The sequence below is a fragment of the Rhincodon typus genome, unplaced genomic scaffold (genome assembly GCF_021869965.1).
Source record: "Rhincodon typus isolate 14 unplaced genomic scaffold, sRhiTyp1.1 hic_rhity00001948, whole genome shotgun sequence".
In the NCBI taxonomy this organism is placed as follows: Eukaryota; Metazoa; Chordata; class Chondrichthyes; order Orectolobiformes; family Rhincodontidae; genus Rhincodon; species Rhincodon typus.
The window spans coordinates 12,139-25,000 of record NW_025967586.1 but is presented as its reverse complement, the minus strand read 5'-3'; the positions used below and the strand labels follow the sequence as shown (position 1 = coordinate 25,000).

The window sequence follows — 12,862 nt, the reverse complement described above, 5'->3', positions numbered from 1 at the left end:
ATTTGGACCAGCCAAGAACTTGAGTGATATCTGAAGCCATTCTATGAAAATAATTTTAAACCAAACCTTTATGTTTTAGATTACTGAGGAATGGAACAAGTTAAATTGTACTTTTAAATCGTACATGATAATCATTTTTTCATGAAGATGTAACAGTAACTTAACATGCAATAATAACAATAATATATTTCAGTGGAGTCAATGTCAAGAAACGCATATTGCCCAGTGGCCTGAATTATGTAACTGTAAAGCCTTCACCTCATACAGGTAAGAGAAGTATAAATATTGTGCTGATGAGCAGATAGACAGTATCAGATATTAGATGGAACAGGAGGTAGTTCTTTGCCAACATTCAAACATTTCTGGTCTCTTGTTTAAGTATAATTTAATGAATTGCCTCATTTATTATCTACCGAGCTTAATCTTCTTGTATACTCTTCTCGTTTAGTGTGAATAGGTTTGTTCTCCGACAAATCTTTTTTACTTCGACAAGTTTGTATTCATTTGAGTAATACTGCTACGGTTACAATACATCTATTGTTACTGTGGAATCCCTACAGCATTCCATGCAATGAGCTCGATTTAACCAGGCCTCTAGGGACAGCGTGGCATGGGAGTTTGGTAAGATGAAAAGGCGAAGTAATAGACGGAGTGCCTACTTTCTTCCTGTTGTTATGACATTCTACCAGCAGCCGGAAAGGTGAAGAACAGATCCGCACAGTACCTAATTAGTGTTCAGTCAAGTGAGCTTTCTCACTGGTGGGGGCAGTGAGTTAATTGTCACTGAAGCTTCCTGCTATAGCAGTTAGTACACAGAGCACTAAAGCCCAGCCAATAATTGACTTGATATGGAAGGCAAGCGTCCCACCAAACTTTGATTTCATTTGCATTCTGTAATGTCAGAATCAGACACAGAGGCTCTTGTGCTGCATTGGTAATGCTCCTGCTTCTGATCCAGAAGGCGTGAGTTTGAACCTCACCTGCACCAGAGCCGCGTAATAACACATCAGAACAGGTTGAATTTAAAGAAGATTCAATAATTATTGAACTCGGGATTTGACTGGATATAATCCCATCAAATCATACATTGCATCGGGGGTCAGGGGGTGTGGGTGGGGTGGGTCGGGGGAGCGGAGACATCGATCTGGACGTCACAACGTTGCCTGTGGACAAAATCTTGCTGAAGTTAGGCTGTTCAAATGGTCGAAATCTTCTGCTGAATGTTGTTAAATTAGATAACTACATGAACTTCAGAGCTGTCATCTAAACTTGTTTACAACTGAGGTGAATTGGAATAGAAACAGATAAGAATATAATGTGGGACAACAAGGTGCAGGGCTGGATGAACACAGCAGGCCAAGCAGCATCATAGGAGCAGAGAGGCTGACGTTTCGGGCCTAGACCCTTCATCAGAAAAAGAATATAATGTATATTATCAAAAGAAAGTGTAGAAAAAAGTGTAGAATTCGAGACGTTTATAGATGGGCTAAGACTCATTCAATTGAGTGGTAATTAATTGGCATGGATCAGTTAACGGGCAGAAAGCTGTGAGGAAGAATAAATGAGTATTTTTGGATTGGCAGGCTGTAACTAACTCTATACAGCAAGGATCTGTACCTGAACCACAGCTACACATACACCATAGTGAAGTATTAGGAATGGGACTGAATATAACCTGTTCAGTTTTGCTGATGTTTTAATGTTAAATTGGAAAGTAAATGGGAGGGGAATGCAAAGAGATGGCACAAAGACATAGCTGGGTTGGGTCAGTAGAAAATGAAACCTAAGAATAATTTTGGAATGGCGAGCGATTGGAAAATTAGCAAGCTAAGTGGTATGTTAGCTTTTGTTACAAAAAGGGCTACATGATTAAGAATAAAGTAGGAGTCTTCAGGCAGTATGTTTAACCTGAGGGTCACTGTGCCCATGGTGGGGATGAGGTCAAGAAGGCAGGACCCTCACATTGAGCTCACCCAGTGTAGGAATTGAACCCACACTGTTAGCATCAATCAGCATCACAAGCCAGCTGTCCAGCCAACTGAGGTAACCAACCACCATGACCCCAATCTCTCACACTGACCAGACTAACACCCAATCACACTTAAAGCCGGCGCTGAACTTCCCCACACCCTTACCATTTCCCCATCACCTGATCAACCCCTGCTCAACTTCCAGCCATCTAGGGCACCAAAACCCACATCCACAACATCTGACAGCACCCTGACTACTGCCCCAATATCTAGCACCCAACCATTGCCCTTACACCCAGATCGGAACCATCCCACACCCAATCCCCTCCCTGCACACCCACTGAATGCCACACCCAATCTACCCTCTCACTCACTACCCTGACACTGTATACCTTCACCCACCTGCAAGTACACCCCCTTAAACATGCCTAAAGGGTTTGACAAAGAACATTCTGAGAAAATACTTTTTCTGGCTAGGCAGTTTGGAACACCATATTACTGTCATAGGAAAAGAACTGAGGTAGGGAGAAATTCATAAAACATTTAAAATTAACATGATGAAAATTGAAACGTATAGAACAATGTAAAAAATACAAAAGTCTGAATGGCTTTTCATGAACTAGAGCAAGCATTGCTTTAAAACAGAGGAACAAAGAATCATATAAAGATCAGGATGTCTTTCATTGTAACTAGTTGATACATGGTACTAGCGTCAGTAGAAATCAGTAACTTCTAAATTCTTGTTAATTTCATGAAAAAATTAAGCCAAGTGATTCTGAAGTTTAAACCAGAAGAATTTTTAGTTTAAATGAGTCAAAACAAGGGAATGCTAATTCCAATCTTAATTTATGTCTTGTACTCTAAACCTCAGAATCAACATAAGTCAAAACATGAATTAACAGGCAAATTGTGGTTGATTATAAAGTACACTTGCACATTAAATTGCAGATACACCAAGACTAATCTTACAAATTGGCTCAGCAGTCCATTCAGTATATGCGTCATCAATCTTAGTCATAAAGCCCTTCAGACTCTGTTTTCCTCATGGAGAATTTCAGCTCCTGTCTTTCTGGGACTTTCTAGGAGAGGGATACCCTGCCCGCAGCAGCATATGATAAACCTGGATTCCCCCAGCATGGTCTGAGCTAAAACATGGCGCATATTAACAGATCCTCCTCAATTCTGCTTAGAATGTTGTGGATGGTGTATTTTCACCAAAGGCATCCTCAAGTAACGAAAAAGCTGCAGCCACTGGATATTTGCCTAATCTCAGCCTTTGGATATAGTCTCTTCAGCCTGTTTGTACTGCCTCATTGGAATCATCTTCACCTGATCTCTGATGGATCTGTTCTTTTCTTGTGGTTTCAGTATCTTCAGAATTTTTGACCCCCAGTCTCAGTTTCACTTTTCATTTGCTTAGGAACTGGAAAGGTCAGTTTTGTTTCTTAATTAGGTTTGGTCTCAAAAAGTACAAGCTTTTAAACCATGGATTACATTACAACATCTATTGCAGAAAACTGAAAACATTCCATAAATAATTGTCTTCTCAGTAGACAAGTTTCTTAGCAGCAAGTGTTTCCAGTGTATTCATCCAGCTGTAAAATATTGTGTTCCCAATACAGATTAGACTTATATTTTTATGACTCCCCACCCCACAACCGTTCAAGCCAGAACCATCCATATCCGGGTTGATTATCCTGTTCTTGTTTGTGCGTTCCATGATCGATTTACGTTTCTAAACAGAAGGAGAATGCATTACTTGAGCAGGAGAAGAGATGCAGTGTGGTGAAGTTGCTCGCACCCTGGGTTCCTTCTAACTTAGCCAATTTATGTCTGTTTACTAATTTCAGGAATAATTATTTCTGTTAGTTAAGTTCCTTACTTACAAAACAGATTCGTAAGACTAGAAACTGCAAGATTATAAATGTAAGTGGACAATTAGTTGTCTGATCTGGGTTAGAAATAGTGATTCTGACCCAGATCAGAAGATTTGGGCCATTGTCTTAGATTTAACCACTCCTGTAGGGATTTAATAAATGTAGGTTATTGTTTAACAAAAGCCTATGAAGATAGCTCAGTTGGCTGGATAGCTAATTTGCACTGTATGCCAACAGTGAGTTCAGTTCCTCCACTGGCTGACATTATCATAAGTACTGTCCTCAAACCCTCCCTTTACCTGAGGCATGGTCACCTTCAGGTTAAACCACAAGCAGTATATTTCTCTAATGAGTGAGCAGCCCTGCGATCTGGCAAGACTGTGGTGACTTTTATGAAGGCGTCTTTCCTAAATCTGAAGACACTCCAAGGTTTTGAAAAGAGGAAGAAATATTTCTTAATGGCATGAAATCATTGAAAGTGGCAGAACAGATTGAGTGACTGTTTAATAAAGCCTATGGCATGGAGTACAAAAGCAAAAACTGTATAACACATTGCTTTGTCCTTGCCTTGAGTACTGTATTTAGTTTCAAGCTCTACTCTTCAGGAAGGATCCGAAGATGTTAGACAGAATGCCGAAAAGATTTATAAGAATCGTTCCTGGGATGAGGAACTTTAGTTTTATGGATAATGAAGAGGTTGGGACTGTTCTCCTTGAAGAAAAAAATGTTGAGAGGAGGTTTGGTAGTGCTATTCAAAATCATGAGGGGTCTGGATAGAATATATCGAGAGAAATTGATCCTATTGGTGAAAATGTCAAGAATCAGAATTCACAAATTTAAGGTCATTGGCAAAAGAAACAAAGTGACACAGGAAGAACTATTTTAATCAATGAGTAGTTAGAATCTTGAATGTACTGCCTGTGAGTGTAAAGGAGATGGTTCAACTGAGGAATTTAAGAGGGATCTTAATTCAATTATCTGACCATGAAAAATGGGCAGCATTTTGTCAAAGGGTGTGAAGTGTCTCCAAGTGAATTATTCCTTCAGAGAACTAGTACAGACCTAGCAGGTTGAATAGTCTTCCTCTGTGATCATTCAATGATGCTATGGTGACCAAAGATAGCAGTGACATTTTGCTGCTGTAAGTAATATTGCACTTCAGAAAAAGTGTTGTGATGGAATATAGAGATAACATTTAAGAAAGGAGCTTTATTGAATGGACAAAAGTTTCAACTGCCACATGATATCATTTTAGAGAGAAATATTTATTTAAATGTCTATAATAGATGAATCCCAGCAGGTACCAATATTTTATCTCAAATGTTAATCATTTTGGATAGTGCTGGAAGAATTTTCTTCACCAAAATATTTATCAGTGATCCATAATACATGAACTTCCTCTGTTTGAGAATGAGTTCTTTTTGAGCTCTATCAATTGGACTGTACATTGGATTTAGAAGTTTTCCCCATCTAGAATGAAATAACATTATAACAAGGAGCTCTACAATCCATCCCAACTTCAGTACTAGTTTACCTGGGGTTTTCCAGACACCCTACCTCTGTTCTATATCATCTGACAGTTTAAAAACTATACATTAACCTGCAATAAGTTGAGTCACTTTAAACATTCCACTGGTCTTATAATGACTTATGACAACATTACCAATGGGAATAATCCAAAATAATATCAATCTTCTTACGCATTTCCTGATGCAATACACAGATGCAAACCCTCAGATTTGTATCAATCCATGGTCCCATCTGACTTTCAGATTTATATTTCTTTCCTTTATTAAAATTGGTATCCACTTGTTCCTATATGATTTAACCTTTTTCTTGGCTCTGATTCAAGGTTATTACATACAGTTGCATAAACCGGAAGGCAAAGACAGCAACATTTAAAAAGTAGCAAACTTCTCATATTGTAAATTAAATTGAGTCCATTATTTCGTCCTTTTCCTTAACTTGAATATTTTCAAAGAAGTCCTACAGTGTGGAAACAGGCCCTTCGACCAACAAGTCCACACCAACTCTCAGACCATCCCACCCAGACCCATCCCCCTATAACCCATCTAACCTGCACAATCCCCGAACACTATGAGCAATTTAGCATGGCCAATCCACCTAGCCTGCGCATCTTTGGACTTTTATTGAATTTAATTTAATCACATACCATATCTAGATATATATATATTTTTAAAATGAATCCATGCTAAAAACAATTTTCACAACTGATGAATGTTAATATGTTTGGCTTTATGTTTTTATTAGAAATTTGAAAGATATAAAGTTCTGGAAGCATCATCCAGCCAGACTAATATTAGGAAAGTGCAAACCAACACTTTGTGTCAAAATAGAGAAAATGGTAAAAAAAAAAGAATGAAAGGCTCTTTCATCTGAATTCATTCATAGCAAGATAGATGAATTGATGGCACATTCATTGAAAGTATGGAAATAAATAGGTTAGGTTAGGCTTTACTGAATTGTGGCTGCAACGTGACCAAGTGAATAATCAAGAGTACATTTCAGAGGGAATGAGAAAAAGAAAAAGCATGTTCTTTAAAAAGGTGCAGAGTAGGTTTACCAGAATTGTTCTGAGAATGAGGGTGGAGAAATTAGGATTGTTCTCCTTGGAGCAAAGAAAATTGAAGAGAGATTTGATAGAGATGTACAAGGTTATGACAAGTTTAGATATGGTAGATAAAGGCTGTCCATATTAACTGACAAAGAACTAGGAGACACAGATTTAGGGTTTTGGGCAAATTGACAAGGGGTTACGTGAGAAAGAATTTTGTACTACCTTCTGCCTCCATACTTTTCTCATTATCCACTTGTTACCTCAATAAAATACAATGGGACCAAAAACCCTCAATCCCTCTCAGTCAATGAAGCGATGGTGAACCAGACTTCTTCATCCAGGGCTAAAATGTGGGACTGACTGGAATGCTTTGTGGGGAGCTGGATGGGCTCAGTAGGGCAAGTGGCCTTCTTCAAAAAAGTGACACTATGACTGTGTTTGAATGCTTCAGATCAGGCAGTTTCCCTGGAGTGGAAGTGATCCCACAGTAGAATGTGACTGGGAGTAGGTGGTGGCAAGCCACTAAAGATGGAGCTAAAGTGTCAAGCAGAAGATTGAAAAACAAAAGGACCCTTTTGTGAAATACACGCCTGACTTTAAAATAAGCAATTTGTCTTAACATGTACGTCTTTTGGCATGTTTTGTTTAAGCAGTCCCTAAGAAGTAAACAATTACTCCAGTGATCAGATTTCCTAATTTGAGCTTCCCTACAACAGGCTGTGAAATTATTGTGTGGTCTCTAAGATTTCCCAATAAGCTTTTCTTAAAACGTGGGAAGAGTTCAGAAAATTCCTGCCAGCACTTTTATTGAACATATTGTTACTAATGAGTCATTGTTACCTATCACTTTAAATGCAAAATACTGAGGCAGTTGAGAATTTCCAAGGAAAAGTCTTTAGTCTTAAATGTAATATTTTTCTCATTCTCTACTGAGAGATGTTTAAGGACTGTATCAGTGTTCACCTGTCTTAGCTTATGTTTTAGCCTTGCCTTTTCAATTCTCAGGCAAAGATCTCGGAGACTGTGTCCCTGGCAAGCCTCTGCTTTCACCTTCTGGATTTTATTATCAGGACCAGTGGATGTCAACAAGCTGTAACACCCGACGTTTTGACACTCCTGCAAGTATCACAGACTGCCTCCGCGGAAAAAATGTTCATATTCATGGAGATTCCACTATACGTCAGTGGTTTGAATATTTGACACAGTTTGTGTCAGGTTAGGCTCAGCTATTGCTCTGGTATTTTTGTATTGTGTTAGAACCTGCTTTACATGTTATTTATATCTCAGTCTCAAACTAAATTTCGTAAACTCCTCAATCAGCATATCACAACTTGAGTATTTAAATTTATGAATAGTCATTTGTGCACAGTACATTTTAAGGCAAAATCCATATGCCATACTTTGTAAATAGGTTGTGTACAAATAACTTTGGCATGGAGATGGTGCTGCTGGGTTAAATGACATCCTCCTGCATTGACATTTCTGGGATTCTGCAATCAACAATAGTACATTAAAAATCTGAAATAAACACAGAGAATGCTGGAGAAACTCAGTAGGTCTGGCAGTATCTCTGGAGACAGAAACAGTGTTAAAATTTTGAGTCTGGGATGGCTCTTCTTACGTTACATTTCTTATTAGGCATCTTAAACCTCCTGCTAATCCTCTTAATTTCTGTGATAAAATTTTGTTGCAATTTTCCATCACTATTTCCCAAATACGCCAGCCATTAAATATGCCATTGTTAAAACTTTGGTTTTTATAACCTGGAATCTTCAATATTAGAGAAGTCATTATGTTTCAACACCTAAGCTTCCATGTCTCCCCAAATGCTGTAAATGTTTTTACATAGTTTTACATAGCTTATACACAGCAGCAAATCAAAGCATTCGACAAAACTAAGGATAGAAGATATGATGTGAAAATGAGGCTACATGAGCTCTTCACACAGTAATCCAGTTGGACCCCATCTTCTACGTATTTTATATTTCGCAGTTTAGCACGTTCTTTGGACTTATAGATATTTTCCTAATCGATCTCTTCAGAGATGAGATTTTACAACACATCTCTGGAGCAGGATGGGACTGAGCCCAGGTCACCTGGCTCAGAGGTCGGCTCACTGCAGCATAAGAGCCCTCCTTCTCCACCTTCTAATCTCACTTCAGATATAGGCATATGTGGGATAATTATAACCTAATCCATCTAGCAGGAAAATTAATTTTAAAGCAAAGTGAAATTGGATATTTTGTAAAATCAATGACCAACCTAATTGCATTGTTTCCCATTGTCAATGTCAGTGAGTGACAACGAATATCTTATCAAAAGTCTTGGATATGCCCTCCCTGCCTGAGTAGACTGCTACCTATTGTAATGATTTCTCTTGTCATTGATTTATCAGAGTCAAAGAAACACAGAAATTTACAGCAATAGAGGTGATAATTTAATCTATGTGCACGGCTGTCTTTCTTTATTCATTCATGGGATGTGGGCATCTCTGGCAGAGCCAGCATTTATTGCTCATGCTGAGGTAAGAGGGTTGTTTTGAACTTCCTTCTTGAACTACTCTACAGTCCATTTGGTGTAGGTATGCCCCTAATACTACAGAGGTGCCCTGGAGCCAAGATAACTGACCTCCAACAACCACAACCATCATCCTTTGTACTCAGTACCAATGGAGAGTTTTCTCCAATTCACATTGACCCTAGTTTTGCTAGGATTTCTTGATGCCATATTTGGTCAAATGTGACGTCGATAATAAAGACAGTCATTCTCAACTAATTTCTGTATTTCAGATTATTTAAATCCATGTTAAGGCTGTAATGAGGTAAGGAGCTGAGTGGCCCTGGGAGAATCCAAACTGAGTGTTTAGTCAGCAAATTATAGCTATCAAATGCAGCTTAATCATGCTGTTGATGATCCCTTCCATCACTTTTGTTATGATCAAAAATAATCTGATAGAGTGGTATTTGACTGGATTGGATTTGTTTAACATTTTCCTACAGGATATAACTGGGAAATAACTGGGTAGGTGTCATTGTTGTAAATGTACTGGAACAGCTTATTGTAAAAGCAATCTGATTAGTCCAACTTGCAAATCCTTTCCCATAGCACTGCAAATTCTTCTTTTTCTTATAAGCATCCAAATTCCTTTTGAAAGTTCCTTTCAATCTGCTTCCATCATCCAATCAGGCAATGCACTCCAGACTATAACAACTTACTGCACAAGAACACATTCCTCTTATCATTTTATCTTACTAGAGATCATTTAGTTAAAAGGTCTACTGGGTACAAACCTATTTGTCAGTAGAAACTACTTCCCTTTACTTATTGTAGCAAAACCTGTGATAACTTTGGACATCTCTATTAAGTTACCACTTAACTTTTGCTGCTCCAAAGAAAACAACCCCAGTTTCTCTAGTCTTTCCATATAACTGAGGTTCCATATTTGTGGTATTATTCTAACACATCTCTTTTGATTATCCTACCTACAATATGCTAACTAGTGTTTTGTGAAGGGGATTAGCATAATTTTCTTGCCTTGTTATGCTATACTTCGGTATGCATTTTAATAGTTTCATCAACTTGTTCTTTCACTTTCAAAATTTTGTATATGAATCCCCACATCTCTGTTTCTGCATCCTTATTAAGTTTGTATTGTTTAGGTTTTATTGCCTTCCTTGATTCTTATTTTCAAATTGCACTACTGTTGTATAGTAAAAGGTATAACGTAAAGCTAATGTACAGAAAAAATTAAGTTTGAAGTTTTCAATAGACTCATCTTTAGAAGTGAATTAACTTAAGGGGTGTGTAAAGGGCATTAAAGAGGATCTTAGAAACTTTCCTTATGATCTCCTTATAATAGATTACAGAGCAAACTCCCAAAAGCCATGTGGAAAGTCTGAATTGAAGGTAAATTTGGGAAAGCATCTACTTCTCACCTTGTGTATATCACAATAAATGACAAGATGAATTCATACAGATCTTCAGGATCAAATGAAACAAAAACTGTCTTATAAATTCTCTAATAAATATAGAAAGTAGGCATCCTAAGAATGATGTTACTTATTTGCCTTGACTGAACTGATGGAGGTTGTACAGAATTGCTTGCAAATCCATCAGTGAAGGGAAATGAAGAGAACAAAGCTATGACTTCTCAATGAAGATAGTCAATGAAAGCACAGCATATATGTGCTCCATCATATGAATGTATCAAAAAAAGATGATTTGTTTAAAACAAGTTGAGCTAGATATTCCACTTTATGGTTGTAAAGACATTTCTGTGTTCAGTGAAAAATACCAGGATTAATGCTTGTGATAATATAATGATGCAGTATGGTGTGGGGCATCTAGCATCAATGAATGAAGATTGATTGGGGTGGGCTGGTGTGACTGGAATATATGAAATCCATTTTGATAATGTGACATTAATTGTACTGTATTGTTTTAGGTCTGAGGAAGTTTGATCTTGGCAATTCTAAAAATACTGGCCCACATCTTGCTTTGGATATAGACAACAAGATCAAGGTGGAATATTATGCTCATGGCCCACCGATTCGAATCTTCCCCATTTCAAATCAGGACCTACCATTCATCGCAAATAAACTGGATGATATTAAAGGTGGAAAGAACACTGTTATAGCCTTCACCATTTGGTGTCATTTCAACACTTTTCCAGTTGAACCATACATCCGAAGGCTCCAGAATGTCCGCAAGTCAATTCTACGATTGCTGGGAAGGAGCCCAGATACAGTGGTTGTAATAAAAACTGCCAATGTCCAGGCCCTTCCACGGGAAGTCAGTCTCTACAACAGTGACTGGTATTCCTATCAACTTGACTTAGTGATGAGAAAGATGTTTGAGGGCATCAAAGTGGCATTTGTAGATGCCTGGGAGATGACGCTAGCACATTACCTGCCTCATGAATTACACCCCAGGAGGATCATTATAAAGAATGAAGTAGATGTGTTTCTTTCATATGTGTGTCCATTGTAAAAGAGTTAAATGCTATTTTAGATTTGTTCCAGTAGTTTTTGGTAATCATGAAATTTCAATTGATTTAATGTACAATGAAAAATTACAATGCCATCAAAACTTCTAAAGTTTGGAACGTCTTAACTTAATATGAATTGAAGTTATTTCCATTGGGGCTCTCCCTTGGTAGCATGACTTCAAAAAAAGAGCAGTAAAACCTGTGAATGTGACATACTGGTATGACCTTACCAATGCTTTAAAATGGAGCTCCAGTTCATCATTTCCAAATATTGCTATCTTTTTATTGACTCTTCCTCTAGGAATGATATGGAATGAACCTTGACACAGCAGTGTCAGAATCTTAAGTGGAAGTTTTGTCCTGGAGCAATACTCCTATATTACCTTTTAAAACAAGTGATCATTTTTCAACATTTCAAGTGACGTTGCTAAGTATAGGTTGCCCTTTCTTGCCATCCTTCAATATGGGAGAATTATATCAAGTGATTGTATAATTTATTTATAAGAATTTTGATCTCCAGCTTTGTACTTATCCTTTATACATTGGCCTCTATTCTATTTTTCAAAACCAGCATTAATGGTATAATAACTGTTTCAAAGTGAAATTGCTCGACTTATTGCTGTCTTGCTGATAATCCTCTGACTGCCAATATTTATTTGGGGCATTACAATGTGTTGCTGATTGTCCAGCTATTTCAGACAGTTAGCAATGTTCTAATCAAATCAAGTGACTGTGATGCAATTAATCCCCAATTAAAATCTCAAGGGACAAGTGGGTGAATTGTGCATCCCAGCAAGTGACCCTCAAAGACTGATGCCAAAATTTTTTCCAATTCATTTTTTTTGTGGCTTCATAAATATTTCAGGCTCCACAGATCCACAGTTCACACCATCTCACTATCACCCATTCCCACTCCCATGTTTCATTTCCAGACCTATTTACAGAGTGATGATAGATGTGTGATTTGTATTCACATATATTAATCTCTTTAGAGTTAGGATTTCAACCTAGTGACATATGGATGTTGATTCCTTTCAAGAAGACTTTATGTAAAAAAAACACAAGGTGAAGAACATTGGAACAATGATCGAATCCAGTATGTGTCAGACAGCAACCTGAAGAAAGGCCATTCACCTGAAACAATGACTTTGCTTTCTCTCCACTGTTGCTAACAGACCTGCTGAGCTTCTCCAGCAATTTCTGATTTTGTGTCAGGCAACTATACCAGAGTGCTCATGGAAGATTATTGATGATGTCAGGTCTATGACACCGGAAGTAAACATTGAAAGGCATTATCTTGCTGTTGGGTTAGAATAATTAAGGATTGCATTTAGCATTAAAAAAAAAGCAATTGAAAGTTTTTAGGGCATTATGGAAGAACACTTGACAAGGATCAGAAGCAAATATATAGTTTCTTTCCAAGAAAAGGGAATAGTGCAGTTCATGGTAC

At 37.7% G+C, this 12,862-nt stretch overlaps 1 protein-coding gene across 1 annotated transcript; it reads left to right on the top strand.

The window, feature by feature from the left end:
* Window positions 1-193: 193 nt before the first annotated feature.
* On the top strand, window positions 194-11,414 carry LOC109937905 (NXPE family member 3-like; the record flags this gene model as incomplete). Its single annotated transcript, XM_048592868.1, has 3 exons — window positions 194-267; window positions 7,431-7,640; window positions 10,870-11,414. Coding segments are annotated over 3 exons (829 nt in total), but the record flags the coding sequence as incomplete, so codon positions are not given.
* Between the last annotated feature and the right edge of the window lie 1,448 nt (window positions 11,415-12,862).